The 17,617-nt window shown below is 45.3% G+C and overlaps 1 protein-coding gene across 5 annotated transcripts; it reads right to left on the reverse strand.

The window, feature by feature from the left end:
- Positions 1–5,195: 5,195 nt before the first annotated feature.
- Positions 5,196–17,470, reverse strand: LOC108160382 (cytospin-A). Of its 5 annotated transcripts, none has more exons than XM_033387519.1 (10): positions 16,349–16,386; positions 9,711–10,677; positions 9,503–9,643; positions 8,649–8,825; positions 7,307–8,585; positions 7,112–7,245; positions 6,919–7,038; positions 6,601–6,853; positions 6,263–6,537; positions 5,196–6,189 (listed from the first exon to the last, which is right to left on the reverse strand). In XM_033387519.1, exons 2-10 carry the CDS (start codon positions 10,110–10,112, stop codon positions 6,100–6,102), a joined length of 2,871 nt encoding a protein of 956 aa, XP_033243410.1. In that variant the 5' UTR covers positions 10,113–10,677; positions 16,349–16,386; the 3' UTR covers positions 5,196–6,099. The 5 variants fall into 5 exon arrangements, with proteins under 5 accessions (XP_033243410.1, XP_033243409.1, XP_033243414.1 ...); XM_033387518.1 differs by lacking the exon at positions 16,349–16,386 and adding an exon at positions 13,223–13,410 and having other exon boundaries at positions 9,711–11,257; XM_033387523.1 differs by lacking the exons at positions 9,503–9,643; positions 9,711–10,677 and adding an exon at positions 17,185–17,470.
- Between the last annotated feature and the right edge of the window lie 147 nt (positions 17,471–17,617).

Raw genomic sequence — 17,617 nt, forward strand, 5'->3', positions numbered from 1 at the left:
AGAGTCAGTATGTTTTTTTACCCAGGTAGAGGATAATTTGTTTCCAAATTGCAGCTTTATGTGGTTTACCTATCTCAGCCACATTTGATCAAAATCAGGCTGCTAGAACATATATAGAGCTGGCATAGGAATAATCAGTCGTGGATCCATTTTTGTGAGAAAATGTTTGGTTTTGAGGGAAAAGCAACGAAACTCCATATACTATGCCAAATTGGATCGAAGTGGAATGACTACTAGTATACGAATATACTCGTAAAGCTGCCTTAGGAATGATGGATCTTTAAAGGGTATTAAAAGCTTTGGCCCCCAAAGCCAGACCTCCTTCCTTGTTGTATATTAAAATGTTTGGCGCATTGAAATGTATTTTTGTCGATTTCTTGATTTATGACAAAGCGTTTTTGGTCCTTTATTCCACCACCAGTCGTAGTGGTCGTCTGTCGCTGGTCAGCAAATGGTGCGTCAGCGTTTAATTTCATTTTGCGACATGTGCCGGACATTAAGGAGCGCGAGAGAGATACCAGAAAGAGTGTACCCGGCAAGCAGCCGCCTAATTGACAGATACGATTTGCTGTAGCTTTTGTCCTAGCCAGAAAATGCCACAGAGGGAGTTTGAATGGAGCGCCGCTACTTGAAGGTGCGTCCCGTCCCGACTACGTGTCGTTGGCTTGACCAGAAGGACTAGAGCTCGGACACGGACACTGGGACTGATGTGCATTTGATTCCATTTCGAGCAGCTGAGGGAGTCAAGCAAATCCTTACAACTGGCTCGAGGATTTCAATATATAAAACGAATGAGACTGCACAATGTTATTACAATTAAGCAAAGGGTTATCCAAATGGGAAAATAGCTGAGGTTCGAAGAATACTCGTATCCGATCCGATGTATTAAGTGTTACATTTGGGACAAAAAAGTTTGTTGCCAATCTCTATATATCCATCTATCTATCTATTCCATATTCTAGTCCTCTAAAAAATTGTGTTTCTTATGCACAGCATAGAGAGGTTCGAAAATGAACATCCCAAGAAATAAAACCAAAGGCGGATTGTGTCAGTGGGTCTTCTTTAAGATATTGGTTTAAATATATCGAAATTCATGTCGACTTCGTATGTCTCCCACATGAAACAGCACTCTGACTCCCCAATCGACATTCGGAGCGCGAAAAATACATTTACATTTTACATACGAAATTGTCGTTCAATTTTTTCATTTGGGGAATACTTTTGGGGCTGTGGATAAAATATATGATGGTGTATATTTAATTGAAACGGCGTGTAATCTGTCACTTTTTCTGTTCTGACAACCCCACTTATCCAACATTTTATCTATTCGCCCAAAATACAGACTGAGGTTGCCAAAAAAAAATGGTCTACAAATTTGCAGGACTTTTCTTTAAGGTTCATCAGCACTGTGCTTGCAGTTGTCGGCCAGATCGACATTTGTTGACCAGCTTTTGTTGTTTCGTCTGAAAATAAAGTTTTGATGAGCCACAATCCTGCACTCCTGCAAAGCGACAGAGAGGTCCACGTGATGCATCACATTTCAGCAGGATCTCACTATCAGCAGAAGAAAAACTATGTAAATACGGAGGGTTATTTCGGACAAGAAGCAGAAATAAAAAGTTCACGAACAAAAAAAATCATTTTCATTAGGATTCAACTTTTTTTCAATATTTTTATACCCGATACTCAAAATGAGTATTGGGGTATATTAGATTTGTGGTAAAAGTGGATGTGTGTAACGTCCAGAAGGAATCGTTTCCGACCCCATAAAGTATATATATTCTTGATCAGCATCAATAGCCGAGTCGATTGAGCCATGTCTGTCTGTCCGTCTGTCCGTCCCCTTCAGCGCCTAGTGCTCAAAGACTATAAAAGCTAGAGCAACGATGTTTTGTATCCAGACTTCTGTGATATGTCACTGCTCCAAAAATATTTCAAAACTTCGCCCCGCCCACTTCCGCCCCCACAAAGGACGAAAATCTGTGGCATCCACATTTTTAAAGATACGATAAAACCAAAAACGCAGAATCGTAGAGGATGACTATATGTTTTAGAATGTAAGATCTCAACCAGATCGTATAATTATTATAGCCAGAATCAAGAAAACAATTTCATTCTTTCTCGCTCTGTCTCTCTCTAACACACAGGTTTCATGGTCGGTTTTGCCAATTGCAAAATATGAGTTCAAGGATCTCAGAACCTATAAGAGCCAGAGCAACCAAATTTGGTATCCACACTCCTGTGATCACGGACCTTGACCGTTTCGTGTCCAAATTTCGCCACACCCCCTTCCGCCCCCGCAAAGGACGAAAATCTGGGGCATCCACAAATCTCAGAGACTATTAAGGCTAGAGTAACCAAATTTGGTATCCGCACTTCTGTTAGATCTCACTATAAAACGTATATCTCAGAATTTCGCCCCACCCCCTTCCGCCCCCACAAAGGACGAAAATCTGTTGCATCCACAATATTGCACATTCGAGAAAACTAAAAACGCAGAATCATAGATAATGACCATATCTTTAAGACTGCGGAATCTGAATTGGATCGTATTATTATTATAGCCAGCATCAAGAAATCAATTTCATTTTTTCTCGCCCTGTCTCTCTCTAACACACACGTAGCATAGACGGCTTTGCTTAGAGTAAAACATTAGCGCCTAGATCTCAGAGACTACAAAAGCTAGAGCAACCAAATTTGGTATCCACACTCCTAATATATCGGACCGAGACGAGTTTGTTTCAAAATTTCGCCACACCCCCTTCCGCCCCCGCAAAGGACGAAAATCTGGGGATATTCAAAAATCTCAGAGACTATTAAGGCTAGAGTAACCAAATTTGGTATCCGCACTCCTGTTAGATCTTACTATAAAACGTGTATCTCAAAATTTCGCCCCGCCCCCTTCCGCCCACACAAAAGACGAAAATCTGTTGCATCCACAATATTGCACTTTCGAGAAAACTAAAAACGCAGAATCATAGATAATGACCATATCTATCAGATTGCTGAATCTGGATCAGATCAGATCATTTTTATAGCCAATAGGAACAAATCAATTTGCAGTGGCTACGCAGCGCCCGACGTCACGCTCAGACTGATTTTCTGTCTCTCTCGCACGCACTCTTTGTCGTGTCGTTTAATATTAGCGGCGTCTGCCGGAGGAGAGCCATACTGACTTAGTATCGGGTATAACCGTAGAGTTGCGGTGTCCGCAGCAACTCACAACGTTCCCCCTCGTTTTGTATCGGAATGGGATTAGCGTCCCGATACCATCCGATATTCAGTAGATCACCGAACTTGACAGGTGTCCTAAATCAAATTTTAAACGAGGGGGAACGTTGTGAGTTGCTGCGGACACCGCAACTCTACGGTTATACCCGATACTAAGTCAGTATGGCTCTCCTCCGGCAGACGCCGCTAATATTAAACGACACGACAAAGAGTGCGTGCGAGAGAGACAGAAAATCAGTCTGAGCGTGAGGTCGGGCGCTGCGTAGCCACTGCAAATTGATTTGTTCCTATTGGCTATAAAAATGATCTGATCTGATCCAGATTCAGCAATCTGATAGATATGGTCATTATCTATGATTCTGCGTTTTTAGTTTTCTCGAAAGTGCAATATTGTGGATGCAACAGATTTTCGTCCTTTGTGTGGGCGGAAGGGGGCGGGGCAAAATTTTGAGATACACGTTTTATAGTAAGATCTAACAGGAGTGCGGATACCAAATTTGGTTACTCTAGCCTTAATAGTCTCTGAGATTTTTGAATATCCCCAGATTTTCGTCCTTTGCGGGGGCGGAAGGGGGTGTGGCGAAATTTTGAAACAAACTCGTCTCGGTCCGATATATTAGGAGTGTGGATACCAAATTTGGTTGCTCTAGCTTTTGTAGTCTCTGAGATCTAGGCGCTAATGTTTTACTCTAAGCAATGCCGCCTATGCTACGTGTGTGTTAGAGAGAGACAGGGTGAGAAAAAATGAAATTGTTTTCTTGATGCTGGCTATAATAATAATACGATCCAATTCAGATTCCGCAGTCTTAAAGATATGGTCATTCTCTACAACTCTACGATTTTGGTTTTCTCATATCTTTAAAATTGTGGATGCCACAGATTTTCGTCCTTTGTGGGGGCGGAAGTGGGCGGGGCGAAGTTTTGAAATATTTTTGTAGCAGTGACATATCACAGAAGTCTGGATCCAAAACATCGTTGCTCTAGCTCTTATAGTCTTTGAGCACTAGGCGCTGAAGGGGACGGACAGACGGACAGACGGACGGACGGACAGACAGACAGGGCTCAATCGACTCGGCTATATATACTCATTTTGAGTATCGGGTATAAAAAGACAACATGAAGATGATTAACATATGATCGTACAACAAATCTGACGGCAAGACAGCAGAAAACTTTATTATTCATTTCCGCGTTTCTCAGTGCAGTGCGTTTCAGAACTGTAAGGTCCGCACTTCCTCTGCCGACGCTTTATTTTGTGCCCCTCCATAGCCAGCCACATCTTCCGCCTCTCCTCATTAGCCTGGAGTACATCAATCATCGGCTCATTTTAATTTTAAAAAAATCGCACGCTGTTAAATCCCTTGCCATTCTTCCGCCTCTCGCATCCCTCCTGCGGTTTGGGATGGGGTACTTAATTAAATCCTATGCCACATTCCGCACCCTCCCCCATCTGCCACCCACCATCCACAGTCCTCCCCCTCCGTTCACTTCATCGAGCAACCAACCACGGACGGAATCCCGCCCACCGCCGGAGCAAGAGGAGCAGCCGCAGCCTGTGGCGTCATCTCTTTCTGGCATGTTCGGAAATTTCCCTCAAGAGGGAAATTTCGCAGCTCCTTCATTGTCCTCAAGGGGCGCCATTTTGACGGAGCTTTTCGGGAGTCCTGCTGGGGCTCGGGGGTGGAATGTTAAATGTGAAATGTGGACTTGGACTTTGACTCCTCCTGGTGTCCAGGCTCTCATCTGTTGGGGTGTATGTATGTGGCGGCAACAAGATTGATCTATTTTAATAACCAGGCTCAACGGAAAATGCAAACGGCAAAAGATGTAAACATTTTTGAACGCATTTTTTAATTTACTGCCTCGGAGGCGCCCCTCCAGAGAAGGGTCTAATTCCCGCTAATCCGCCAGTCTTAGTCGCCAACTTAATTGGATTTTATTTTAAAAGAAAAACGAAAAGCGAAGACAGATGAATTGTTTCATTGCGCGTTAATTTTGTTCTTTATAGTATCGTATTTGTAGAATGAATCGTTGAGAAAATACAGTTTAGTGATCTGATGTACGAGTAGTAGTTGGAATAAATAAATATAGTATATATGTATGGTATGCTAAAGCTAGTCCGGACTCCTTTTCCTTTCCATCTCTTGCTGCTGCTCCACCTCTATCGCTATAGTTGTCCATCATCACCATTCGCATCAGCTTATGTGGTTTGCTTAAGCTATTCTTCTTTATCAAGCGTACACAATAAAAATTACAATTACAAAAAAAAACACATACACGCGGACACACACAGAAAATACAGTGGACACTCGCCAGGTGGCACTCTCAATACAGCTCTCTTGGTACCCATCCGGAACCTGAACAACAACCCTCGAAGCTGCTTTTTAAACATACGAGTATCTTTAAACTAAGTTATACGATATCTAGAGTTCTAGCGTTCTTCTGTAAAACCGAAAAAACAAACAAATGCATTTTACAGATTACTTAATATTTAATAAACAATTGGTTTTCATGATGTTGTTGTTGCTATTGCTGTTGTTCCGTTTCATTCATTCATTCAAATAAGTCAAGATTTTTCGACCACCTGTCCACCAATATCGAGCGCCCACTAGTCTACAAATGGGGTACATAGATATAGACACAGACGTACACATAGATATAGACATACAATTAGGGTCTGAAGCAAAAAAAAAAAAAGAGAAAAAACACATATACACTAAGGGTGTAGCGGGCGGGGGCTAAAGTTAAAATATTTTCTTCTTGTCGTGTCAGAGCTCAGAGGGGTAGTCTGAACGCCAAACATTGAGGAAACGCTGATTATAAATATACACAAAAGACGGGAGACGTGAGGCGTGAGGCGTAACATATCTAGGTCTCAAAGTATTTGTAGATCGCCGTCACATAGGACATCACCTGCATCCAGTCGGGCCGCTCTAGCTGGCACATATCGTTGATGTTCTAGAGAAGATAACGAAGCCGCATTTAAGTACTTCCCACACAGAAAAAACAAAAACACAGATGGGGGACTCACCAGTGTGGTGCCAATTCCTACAGATTCGGCAGCGGCAAAGGCTAGTGAAAAGTTTCGCCGTTTGTTCGCCTGACTGAGCTGGTCGTATGGTATGCGATCCGGCAGATAGGAGTGGAGGATTGCACAGAAGGCCAGGCCATCGTTCCACGATGAGCTGAAGTTCGTAATGTCAATGTTGCGGTAGCCCACTGTCTTGTTCTGGCACCACTTCAGCAGTGCATTCCTCTTGGAGCCGCCGTTTTTGGCCAGCATATTCAGCGGATCCTTGCGCTCACCTAAACAGAGAGAAACCAGAGTGTTAAAGAAGATCGGAGAGTCACTAGATTCGCTTGACCTACCGCTAATGAAGGACTTTGAGACACTGCCAAAGGGCAGACTAGGCGGCTGACTGCTGCCGCTGCTGCTGGGCGTGGCCGGTGTGGAGGGCTGCGAGTTGGCAGCCGTCACCTGCTGCTGCTGCTGCTGCTCCCGCAACGGCAATGTGGCTTTGGTAGAGTTAGCTGATCCTCCTCCAGTTCCAGCGTCAGCTGTTGCTGCCGTTGTTCCAACATTTACGTGCAGATTGCTGCTCTGCAGGACTGGCAACCGAAGCTGTGAATAAAGAGGCAAAAGATCAATTAGAGAGGCTGCAACAGAAGCGCAAGATGTTTGCTCACGCTCTCGTGCCAGTCACCGGAGGCGGGCAGAATGATGGGAGTGTTCCCCAGCTCGGGAGTGCCGCTGTTCAGGCTCGAGTTGGAGCTGTAGTTTGACTCCGCCTCATCCGACTTTCCTTGCTGAAATAACAAAGAGGGAAAGAGAGGGGTTCAAGCGAGAGTACACTCAAGAAGAGAGAAGGATCCACCATACCGCCTTGTTATTCTCGATGCTCTCTATGAGGGTCTTGACGGACAGCCTGGAGTCCTGCCGGCTAAAGCTTAGTTTACTGCGACGCGCGGCCATCTCCAGCGCCACCAACTGTGGCGTCTCCGACGGCTGCGGTTCTGCGGAACGAAATCAAAGAGATTAGAATCAGAGACTAAGTGAGGAATGACTTGATCTTACGCTGCTTGGGGGTGAGCTTCTCCAGCTGCTGCTCCAGCAGCCGGATCTTCTCCTTTTGCGTCTTGTTGTCGAGCAGGAGCTGCTCGCGAGCGCTTAGCGCCTCAGTCTTGAAGTCGTTTGCAACACGCACGGTCATCAGAAGATCTGCCTGGAACTGTTGCCATTCCTCAGCCTCTCGTCGCCGCAACTGAGTCTCCTTGTCCAGCCGCTGCTCGGTGTCGCTCAGCTTCAGCTTCACGTCCCCCAGGTGCCTCTGTGTTTCTCCGAGCAGCGTCTGCAGCTGGGCCTTGTCCTCGTGGTGGCACTTGGACTGCACCTGCAGTTCAGCCACCCGCTCCTCCAACGCCTGGCAATCACCGGCCAGCTTGTCCTTCTCGAGCTGCAACTGTTCCAGTCGGTACTCCAGATGGGAGACGGCGCACTTGGCATTGTTCTTTGCCACCTTGCACTCCTCGCTCAGTCCGGCCAGCTGCTCCCGCAGGCGGCGCAGCTCCGCCTGGCTGCGCGACCACTGATCCTGCAGCTCGGCTACCCGCTCTTCCAGGGCATCCTTCTCGCGCCGGGCCGCGTCCAGTACGTCGCTGAGATCGGTCTTGTCGCCGCGCGCCAAGTCCGCTTCCAGTTCCTCGATCTTGGAGCGGGCATTCTCGAGCAGCGTGCTCAGCCTGCTGATTTCGATGGCTCGCTGCGAAATATCCTCCTTGGCCTGCGAGAACTGTGCCTCGCCCTGCTTGCGCTCCGCCGTGGCCGCGTCCAGCTGCGAGTCGAGCAGTGCGATTCGCTCTCGTTGCCGCTGCTGCTCTTGCTGTGCGGCATCGCGGGTCTGCCGCAGCTCGGCCAGCTCTCCGTTGAGCTCCTCCTGCTTTAGCAGCACCGCCTCGCGCTCCTCTTGTGACGTCTGGATGAGATCCAGCAGCTTCTTCTCACGCTCCGAGGTGCACACCTCAGCCGCCTGCTTGGTGTCGCGCAGCAGCAGCTCCTGGAGGTTACTGATCTGCGTTCGGGACTCGTTCAGCTTCTCCGTCTGGCGGCAGAGCGACTGAAAGAGCACGTCCTTCTCCTCGGCGAGCCGCTCGTTCTCCGTTTGGGTGTCGCTTAGCTGCGTTTGCAGGTCGGCCAGCTCCTGAAGGGTGGCCTGCAGCTCCTCATTGGTCGAGTAGTGGGTCTCCTCCATCTGGATGATCTTGTCCTGCAGGCAGGCTACTGATACCTCGCTGGACGACGACTGCTTGTCCCAGTCGGGCGTGAGGCAGGGCGTCCCATCGTGCGCTTCGTTTGTCTGAGAAAATAGAATGGACAAATGGTGGAATCCGCAACGCAATTTTGCTTCTTAGACACTTACACTAGGCAGTGCTATGGAGGCGGGCGCTGAGCTATGCAAACGCTGCGATTCTTGTATAATCTGATGCTTCTCCGCATCCGACAATGGCGAGATGACAACGTCCCGCAAACGATTGCGCAAAGATTCATTTTCATATTTCAGATTGCCGATTTCCATTTGTGTTTTCTCCTGTAGATTCTGTAAGCGGAAAGATCAGTTCAGTTTAGATTGGATTCAATTCGATTCGATTCGATTTTATCTCGGCTCTCGACAGGTGAGTCGCTGTTGCTGTTGCTGTTTCTGCTGTTGCTGTTGTTCTTACGACGCAAAAACCAAGCTCTCACTGCATTTGCTCTGCAATCAATTAAGGAGCATTTCTCCGCACTATCTCTCTGTCCGTCTGCATGTCTGTTTTTGTATCGTATATTGTATATCTTATAAAACATATTAAATATCAATAAATATTGGTTAGAGTATCGAAGCGCAACGCCCCCGGGACCCACTCGTTGTTTTGATTGCTCGAATACCTATCCCCTGGATACGCAGGAATCTTTAATTTATATTAAAAGCTTCCTGTTGGATCCTTATTTGATCATAGCTCTATATACTCTCTATATATATATATGTATATATATAAACCAATATTTAAGCATCATTTATGTATCCCGAAGAGCAAATGACCAGCACCCTATAGGCCCTCATCCATTTGGATACGCTTAACTATAGCTTATGGCCTATAGGGTATCACTCTATCAATCAGCCATGACAACTCATCAGCGACAGCAGCAGCAACGACAAAAGCAGCAACAACACCTTGCGGTTAGAAACCCTCGCTCTATCGCCTCCGATACCCTCGGTCCCACAACCAAGCCCACCTGCATCTTAACCAGATCGCCCTTCAGTTTGGCCACCTCGCTTTGGTATGGCAGCAGCTCCGTGATGCGTGTCTCCAGCTGCAGTTGCTCGCTTCCCAGTCGATCCAGCTGCCTCTGCAGCTCCTGCATTTTGTTGTTAGCCTGAAAAGGGGCAAGAGAAGGGTTTTTGTTTGGGGCAAGCAATGCTATTTCGAGTGTTGTCGCTTACCTCTAAGAGCTTCTGTTGTTGCTGTTCGTTGTTAAATAGTTGTTGCTGCTGCTGCTGCTGCTGTTGCTGTTGCTGATAACTGTTGGCTGCCACGGCTGCCACAGCCACGGCGGCTGCTGCGGCCGGAAATGCGCTTGCCGCCGTACTATTGCCGCTACTGTTGTTGCTTCCAATGTTGTTGCTGCCACTGCCACCGCCACTGCCACTGGCACTGGCACTGGCTGATGTGGCCGATGCTGCTGTGGCTGCTGCTGCTAGTTGTTGATAGAAATCAGCAGCGCCACCATCTTGCAATGCGGACAATGCGTTGTTGTTGTTAATGTTGTTGTTGTTGCTGCTGCTGGTGGTGCTGCTGCTGTTGTTAGTTGCCGCTGCTGGGGGCACGGCCGCAATAGAAGTCATTAGTTGTTGGCTTTGTTGATGTTCTGGTTGTACATTCGCATTGCGGGGCGCTGCTTGTTGGTGTTGTTGTTGTTGCTGAAGTTGCAGTTGCTGTTGCTGTTGTTGAAGTTGCAGTTGCAGTTGTTGTTGTTGTTGTTGTTGCTGAAGTTGCTGTTGTTGCAATATTGGCAGCTGCTTTGGTTGCTTTTGTCCTTTTAACTTTGACTTTTTCAGCGGCAGCGTGTTGCTCTGTTGCTGCTGTTGCAATTGTTGTTGAAGTCTCTGTTGTTGTTGTTGATTCGTCAGCAGCAGCGCCTCATCATCGCCAACATCCACGCCCCTTTCGTAAGTGGCTGCCTCGTGATTGGAATAAAACTTTGTCGTTGTGCCACTCGCTGTTGCAGCTGTTGCTGCGTTATGGAGTTGCTGCTGCTGCTGCTGCTGTTGTTGTTGTTGCTGTTGTTGTTGTTCGTGGGCCGTGTTTAGGGATGTACTCGACTGCGACTTCTGGCGGTTGTTGTTGGAGTGCTGCTGCTGTTGCTTGTGCGAAGAGTTCGAGGAGTTGGAACTCGAGGTCCCTTGTCCTCTGCGAAACAATGATTTCAGCTTAATCATTTTTACTGTGATTCTCGGTTGTTGGTAAAATCGTATTGAAAATTTGTCGGATATTCTTGTGTAAATGATGTGGTTGTTGTAGCAAAACGTAAACCATTAACTTTGAAACTTTAGGGCTCTACTTTTGGATAGTCACTGATATTTTGGCTCTATTTAACATGTAGGCTCTTTTTGTGGTTTGATCTATATCATCAATGATACCAAAAGCTCGAATTCTCGAATTTTTGATCTTTCAATTGTGGATCGTGACGGATTTAAAGCTCTGATTATAATGTTTAGTAGGTTTTTATCGCCACTTTCGGTGCCCAGTCGATATTGAATCTCCAATTGTGGATGCTGATCTTTTTGATTTTTCTGGAGCTCTTTTGATTTTTATATCAAGGCACTTTTGTTCGGAATGCTCGTCGATTATCGTTGTTTATCGTTGTTTATCGTTGTTTATCGGTGTTTTTCGTTATCTTTATAGTTATTAGTAGTCGGCTATCATTGTTTATTAACAATTATTACTTTGATAAATTGATAAATAATGCATGTTGGTCAGATGGGTCGCGCTGTGCTCGTTATCAAAATATATTTTATCAATTTGATGTGCTTTCTATCTTTCTCTCTCTCACTGCCTCCACCTGCCTCTCTCTCTCTCCCTGTCACTCTTTTAGAAAGAGTGAAATTTCTGCAATATTTGTGTCGTTTCTTTTTGTAATGCAAGATGCCGGTAAAAGACCCTCGCGAACCGATCCAAACGATGAATGAAAGCAAACGATGGGGGAAAAGTAAATGCTAATGACAATGCGTGATGTTGCATGCAACATCAGAAAAATATATTCCAGCAATAACAACAGTAAACAACAACAATATAACTCGTTTGTGTCCGCAGACAATCGCACGGCATTGTGCCAGATAAGCGGAGCGGCGAGAGAGAGCGCACTCTGTTAGTTAACAGTGCTCTGGGGACTGACACTCGAGAGAGGCACGAACGATCGGATCAGAGACAGTGACTGACGCACAAGCACACACACTCCCCTAAATTAATATGCAGTACGGCAAAAATCATATCGATCGGGGGGACTTTGAAATTCAGAAAAGGCCAACCCCACACCTACTCCTCCCCACCATCTCCCAAGAGACTATTGCAATGTCAACATTTTAACAGCTCGCACTTGTGCACACAAGCACCTGCACAATGGTGCCTAAAACTATTCGTACAGCCTTTGCCGGCAAGCCATACGGAAAAACCATAATAGAAAGATATTATTTCAGAAGAGAACAACTGCTAGTACGCCTTTTTTTCAAATATCAACCTAGAGGCGTCTGGAATTGGTTGCAAAAGGTGGGCGAATAGTTGTGGAGACCACTGTAGCCCTAGTAGTGTACGAGCAGGCGCCGTGTGAGCAAAAGATCAAGGGAGCCAGAGCGAGAGAGTTTGATTCGAGATCAGCAGAGGACTCCCCCTTCTCCTACACACGGGGTACAAGGGCCGCACTGTTGTGTTTGTTCACGAGTTATTTTTTCCCCCCATTGTCATAGGCCGGATTACTCATACTCAGCGAAATGACACGACGCGTCACTCCCCCCGTCCCATCACTACTTCCAATTGAAAGAAACGAGGCTGAAATTTAACTGCACCAAACATGACATTGACAGCTGACCGCAGTCGGCAGTGCACTTGCAAGCAGCCTGTAGCCAGTGTTGGTAAACGATCTGCCTATACAGAGCTGGCGGCTTTCGTGTCTTGGCCATTTATGGCCTCGGCAACAGTCCAGCAACTGAAATCTTTTATTATTTTTTTTTTGGGGACAGCGCATAGCCCACGCGAAGCACGCAAATTTTTGTTTATTTCATTTAGGCCTTTAAATTGAAAGGCAAACATAGACGACATGACATCATGCCAACAGAAACGAAAAAAATCACCGAAATTAAATGTACATTTGAGGGACACTTTTTAATTGCTGATGAACATGAGACCTTATCAGGTGGTGGAGGAGGGGTTTATCTAGGTCCGCAATTTGTTTGCACTGCGATAATGTTGGATAATTGGGCAGCAAGAAAGTGAAAAAAGCACAGAGCACTCCAGTCATTTGTCGTTTAAATGTTAATTTGATTATATGTATGTATGTCGGTGAAGGCAACGGTTGGAAAGGGGGGTGGTGCACACGCGCGCCCTGATTTGGGCAAAACATGTGCGTTGTCCAGCACTGCAATGCAACTGCACAGTGGGAGCAAGCGAAACAGGATGTGGAGATCTCTTGGATTGCCCTTCAAACAGCGGTAGAGAGGGAGAGAGAGATAATTGAATGGAGCTACACACACACGCATACACGCAAGCACTGATTTAATTTCTTGCATCAAATAACTGTAAAAAGGGGAATTTTTTCTTTATTTTCGCACTCTTTCGCGCTAGCGCAAAGAAAATAAACCGGAATACGCCAGCAAAACAAAAAAGTCAACTCTTAACACCAACACACCAGCACAAGAGAAACACACACATACAACACGTATATACGCACGTATGCACATACCCGAGCGGAATAGTTAAAACATATTAACTATGGCAAGAACTAATGTAACAAAATAAGATAAAAATGAAAAAAGAACAACAAGGCGGAGGCGTAGCGAGAAAGAAACGCACGAGAAATGCGCGACAAAAAAAAAATAGAACTGACAACAAAGCGACGCGCGTTTTCGGTTTCTGTTTTTTCTGCAAACAACAACAACAAGTGTCCAACAGTGCTGAAAAACAATCGATATGACTATCGATAGCAGCTTCTAACGCATTTCTTTGAAAAATATACATGGAATTTTTGAGGCTCAACCATTCAATTGCCTTATCCAACTTTATTTAAATGTTTCTGAGATTGTTTTAAAGACTGAACTTTAATTCTGGAACCCTACGATATTATCGTTGATCATATTGCGGAAACACCCTAACGCATTTGGCTCACAGCACTATCGTGAGCTGCAAGCGACAGAGGGCGCTTCGAACGGCGCATGCGTGCCGCGTTGCACAACACTAAAGGGGCGCGCCAACTTTTAAATTTGAGATCATAAGTTCCACCAACTCAATGTTTTAACAAATTCACAACAAGCCGTCCGAGAAGACCAACCTGGCAGTCTCTCTGCTCTCCATATCTTAACAGGTCAAGAGTAAAGAAAAAACGCGAACCTTATTGCTGGACATTAAAATATCTTCTAATTTTCGAGGATATCTTCTCCTGACCCTTCCTTACCATTCCTACTTATTGTAATTTTTGAAAATGTATCAAAAAAAGTATTTTTAAGTATATTTTAATGATATATATATATTTTTTGTGATCAATAAGAAGGGTATGTAAATCTTCGAATTGCCAATGGACAACATTTTCTTCTCTTGTTTTTTTCCCCCGTATCTCTTCACATTCTTTGTGGGATTTCTCGCCGAGATGCGTGTGATTTTGCTTCTTCTTTGGGCTCTTTCCTTTTTATCCTCTGATTATTTAACCTTCTTTTCTAATTCCTCCTCTTTTTCTTCTTGGGAGCTTATCAGAGAGGAGAGAAAACTAGAGAGAAAAAACCGCAAAAGCCACCAAAGCGCGTCGTTCGGTTTATTTGCGGTTTTCTGCATGTCTTTTTTATGATTTTCCACTGTTTTCGGTGTGGTTGGGTACGGAGGGGGGCTTTCGATGGGGTCTATGACCATACCCAAACGTCACTTATCGTTACAGCTGCTTCCTCCCGTCCCTTGCCTACACCATACATATGTACCTCTGATAACCGCAGAAGCTGACCATCAGCCAGCCCCTTGCCCCGCTCCGGTATCGCATTACGCTCTGCTTGTGGCCCACCACTACCTTTGTGGAGCCCTGGCCAGCGAGCATGACATATTCAAAAAAATGCACAAAATCCAAGTCCGAGGGCACTGACACTCGTATACTCTTTCCATTAATTAAGATATTAGAAATGAGAGATTATAAATATAATAGCATTGATCAGAATATCTTACAGCTCGGCTCGATATCTTTCTTAACAAATTCTCAAAATGTTGTACAGAGCAACAGGGAAAACAGGGATTTTGTTCAATTACATACATATCTGATCAAGATGTAAATACTCTCTGGTAGAGAGAGTGCGGTACTCATATTAAAAGTTATTCAGCATTAGCCATAACCAGAAGTGCCGGCCACTGGCCTAGCGAGAGCGAGCGAGGGGTGGGTATAGGGAGAGCCAGGGAGGCAGTCCGGCCCCCTCGGGCCATTCACTTGTGTGCGTGTGCGTTGCGGTGCGGTGAAGGGGAGTGTGGTGGGGTGGGGGGTGGTGTTAGTTAAGTAAAGTACGGTGCGGCGCGGCGCGGTGTATTGCTCTGTGAATTTTGTTTCTTTATGAACGTTACGCTGTGGCGCGCCAAACCAATGCTCCCTACAATCCGTGCAAAGCGTCATATCGGATGCCAGATGGATGAATGAAGCACCAGAGCAAAGAATATCGGTAAATGAGGAGCAGACCCTAATACGAGCAATGGAGGATGCATTAAAAGATAATTAACCAATTAATGTGACGCCCTACAAAGGGAGAAAATAGATACCAACGCACTGATACGACGTTCTGTTTAGAATTAAGAAGAGCTGAGTGCTTAATTAACCTTGGCATGACATCCCACCTTTCTCCCATGTTTTTTAATATTTCAAAGCGAACACAAGAGAGAGAGAGAGAGAAAGAGAGAACACTGTAGCGCACCGGAGAGCTGCCGCAGCGGGCGACGCCTGCGCCGCAGCTGACGCGAACCGTTTTACCGCTCGAAATATGCGCCGCTCTCCCTCGTTCACCAAGTGCGTGTGCTTATGTTCCATCTCGCATTGTTCACCGCCGCACCGCCATATGCTGGCCGGCTCTTGTTATACCCTTGACAGGAGTGTATTGCGGTTTTGACCAGACGTTTGCGTATGCACATTCTTGATCGGGATCATCTGGGCCCAATCAGAATCAGATCGTTGTAGGATATGGCTATTGATCGCGTATCACGTGTTTACGAGAGAACAAATTAAGCTTTGATGATATTCCCAACGAAACTCAAACATTTTTGGATTCCCCATTTCCCAAAGTATGGAACCATGGGAGCGGTAGATCTGCGAGGGTACACAAATCTTCGGAACCCGAATCAAGTCTTTCTTTCTGGTTTATTGTATAATTTCTTTAATGGTAGCCCGAGCTTTGGTTTTTTTATGCATAGAAACTGCCCGAAATCCGTTTCCTTTCGCTTCCCGAGTGTATAACAATAAATTATTTTTAGAAAACGGTTTCATTTTCGCTCGTCGAAATATAAACTAACTTTTTTTCGGTTATTGTTAGAGTTATAGCCATTGTTGTGTGTTGACATGCCGGCGACCATTTCTAAAAGTTGTTTTTTTTCCTTCATTTCTTTTTTATAAATATTTATGAGCGTTTTCTTCTTTTCGAATTTTAGTTTTTCTTTGATGTTGATGGTTTACGTTTGGCTACGGATGTTACTTTCGGCTTAGAAGCGACAGAAAGTGGAAGTTTCACTTTCAAAAATTATATAATTAATGCGCTTTTAATCGTTTTCTTTTCGAACAGACAGCAATAAGAAATAAACAAAAAATACAAACTGGAACATCATTTTCTTAGTCTATTTTCGTAGTTTTCTCACTCACCCGTCGCCACCTCCGGGAAATGTGCTGGTGCAGTCGCTCTGGAGGAGGAGAAGGAGAGAAGAACAGCAGCAGCATTAATCAATCAAACGGTATTCTCAGCAGCTTTTGGTTGCTGTCTCTGCTAAGCCGCTCTATCCGTGTGCGTTTAAGTGTGAGAGAAGCACTTGCACCTTTGGCCTTTTTTGGGGGTCGGTGTAGATGGTGAGGGGGGGGGGGGGGGGGGGGGGGGGGGGGGTTTGGTTCAACTTAAACCGTTGCTCGGCCACTGCGAAATGACAGAAACAGGAGGGAGAGAACACTATACATATATGCATTTGTATATTCGATTCGATCTTAGGCACATATGCATTTCGTTGCAACAAAACGGTAACACACACACATTTCAAACGTTTCTCTAAGAAACAGCTGCAACAGAGCAGCAGTGGCAGCAGCAGCGAAGGCGGACTTCTCTGTCGGCGTTAATTACATTAGAAATTCGTTAGCGGAGCCTTGCAGCAGTTGCGGCTGCAGCAGCGGCTCTCTAACAACAATGAAGAAATGCAACTAATTAGCAATTATTTGCGGCTTTTAACATTTCTTTTATATTTCCACAAACTCCAATTAGAGGGGGTGAGGGAGGAAAGCAGTGGAACCGCTGTCTGCAAATTCCGTTTGCTGTTGCTTTTCTAATGCAGCCGCCGCCGCCACCGCCGCTGCTGCTGCTAGTCCCGTTATTTCACAGATACAGAGACAAACGGAGCAGCAGTGCAGTCATTGCTGATGACCTCCGACAAGAGTGCATTGCTTGCCTGATAGTCAATTAATATTCATTTATTTTTTGTTACAATTAAAAATACGTTTTATGTTGTACATTTGTATGTGTGCTGTGTGTTGGATGATGCCGCGACTGTTGTTGCTGTTGCTCTGATGCTGCTGATTTTATTTATTTTTAGATAAAGCTGAATTAACTGCAACCGCACGCACGCACAGTCTCGACAGATTGCCAGATTGCCAGATTGTCATCCGCAATGCAATAACTTCTTCACAAGCCAAAGGCTCATGGCCATTATCAAGTTTGCTAATATTACGTTTATTGTTATTATTTTTTGATCCGTCCGCGTCGCGTCGCGCTCCCTGATTCAGTGATTCTGAATCTGACCAAAATACGTCACAAATTTCAAAATATACCGTAAATATACTGACGAATTATTTGTATTTTCGTTCCATCATATTTCATCGTTTTTTATATTCGGTGGAATATTACCAGCTAGCTAAGACCCTCAGCTCTGA

The sequence above is a fragment of the Drosophila miranda genome, chromosome XL, assembly GCF_003369915.1.
Source record: "Drosophila miranda strain MSH22 chromosome XL, D.miranda_PacBio2.1, whole genome shotgun sequence".
NCBI classification, from domain to species: Eukaryota; Metazoa; Arthropoda; class Insecta; order Diptera; family Drosophilidae; genus Drosophila; species Drosophila miranda.

Coding starts and splice junctions, on each gene's coding strand:
- LOC108160382 (XM_033387518.1), bottom strand. CDS start 10,706: ATGATTAAGCTGAAATCATTGTTTCGCAGAGGACAAGGGACCTCGAGT. Junction 9,644..9,710: donor AACAACAGAAGCTCTTAGAG/GTAAGCGACAAC, acceptor GCCCCTTTTCAG/GCTAACAACAAAATGCAGGA. Junction 8,826..9,502: donor GCGATCTGGTTAAGATGCAG/GTGGGCTTGGTT, acceptor TTCCGCTTACAG/AATCTACAGGAGAAAACACA.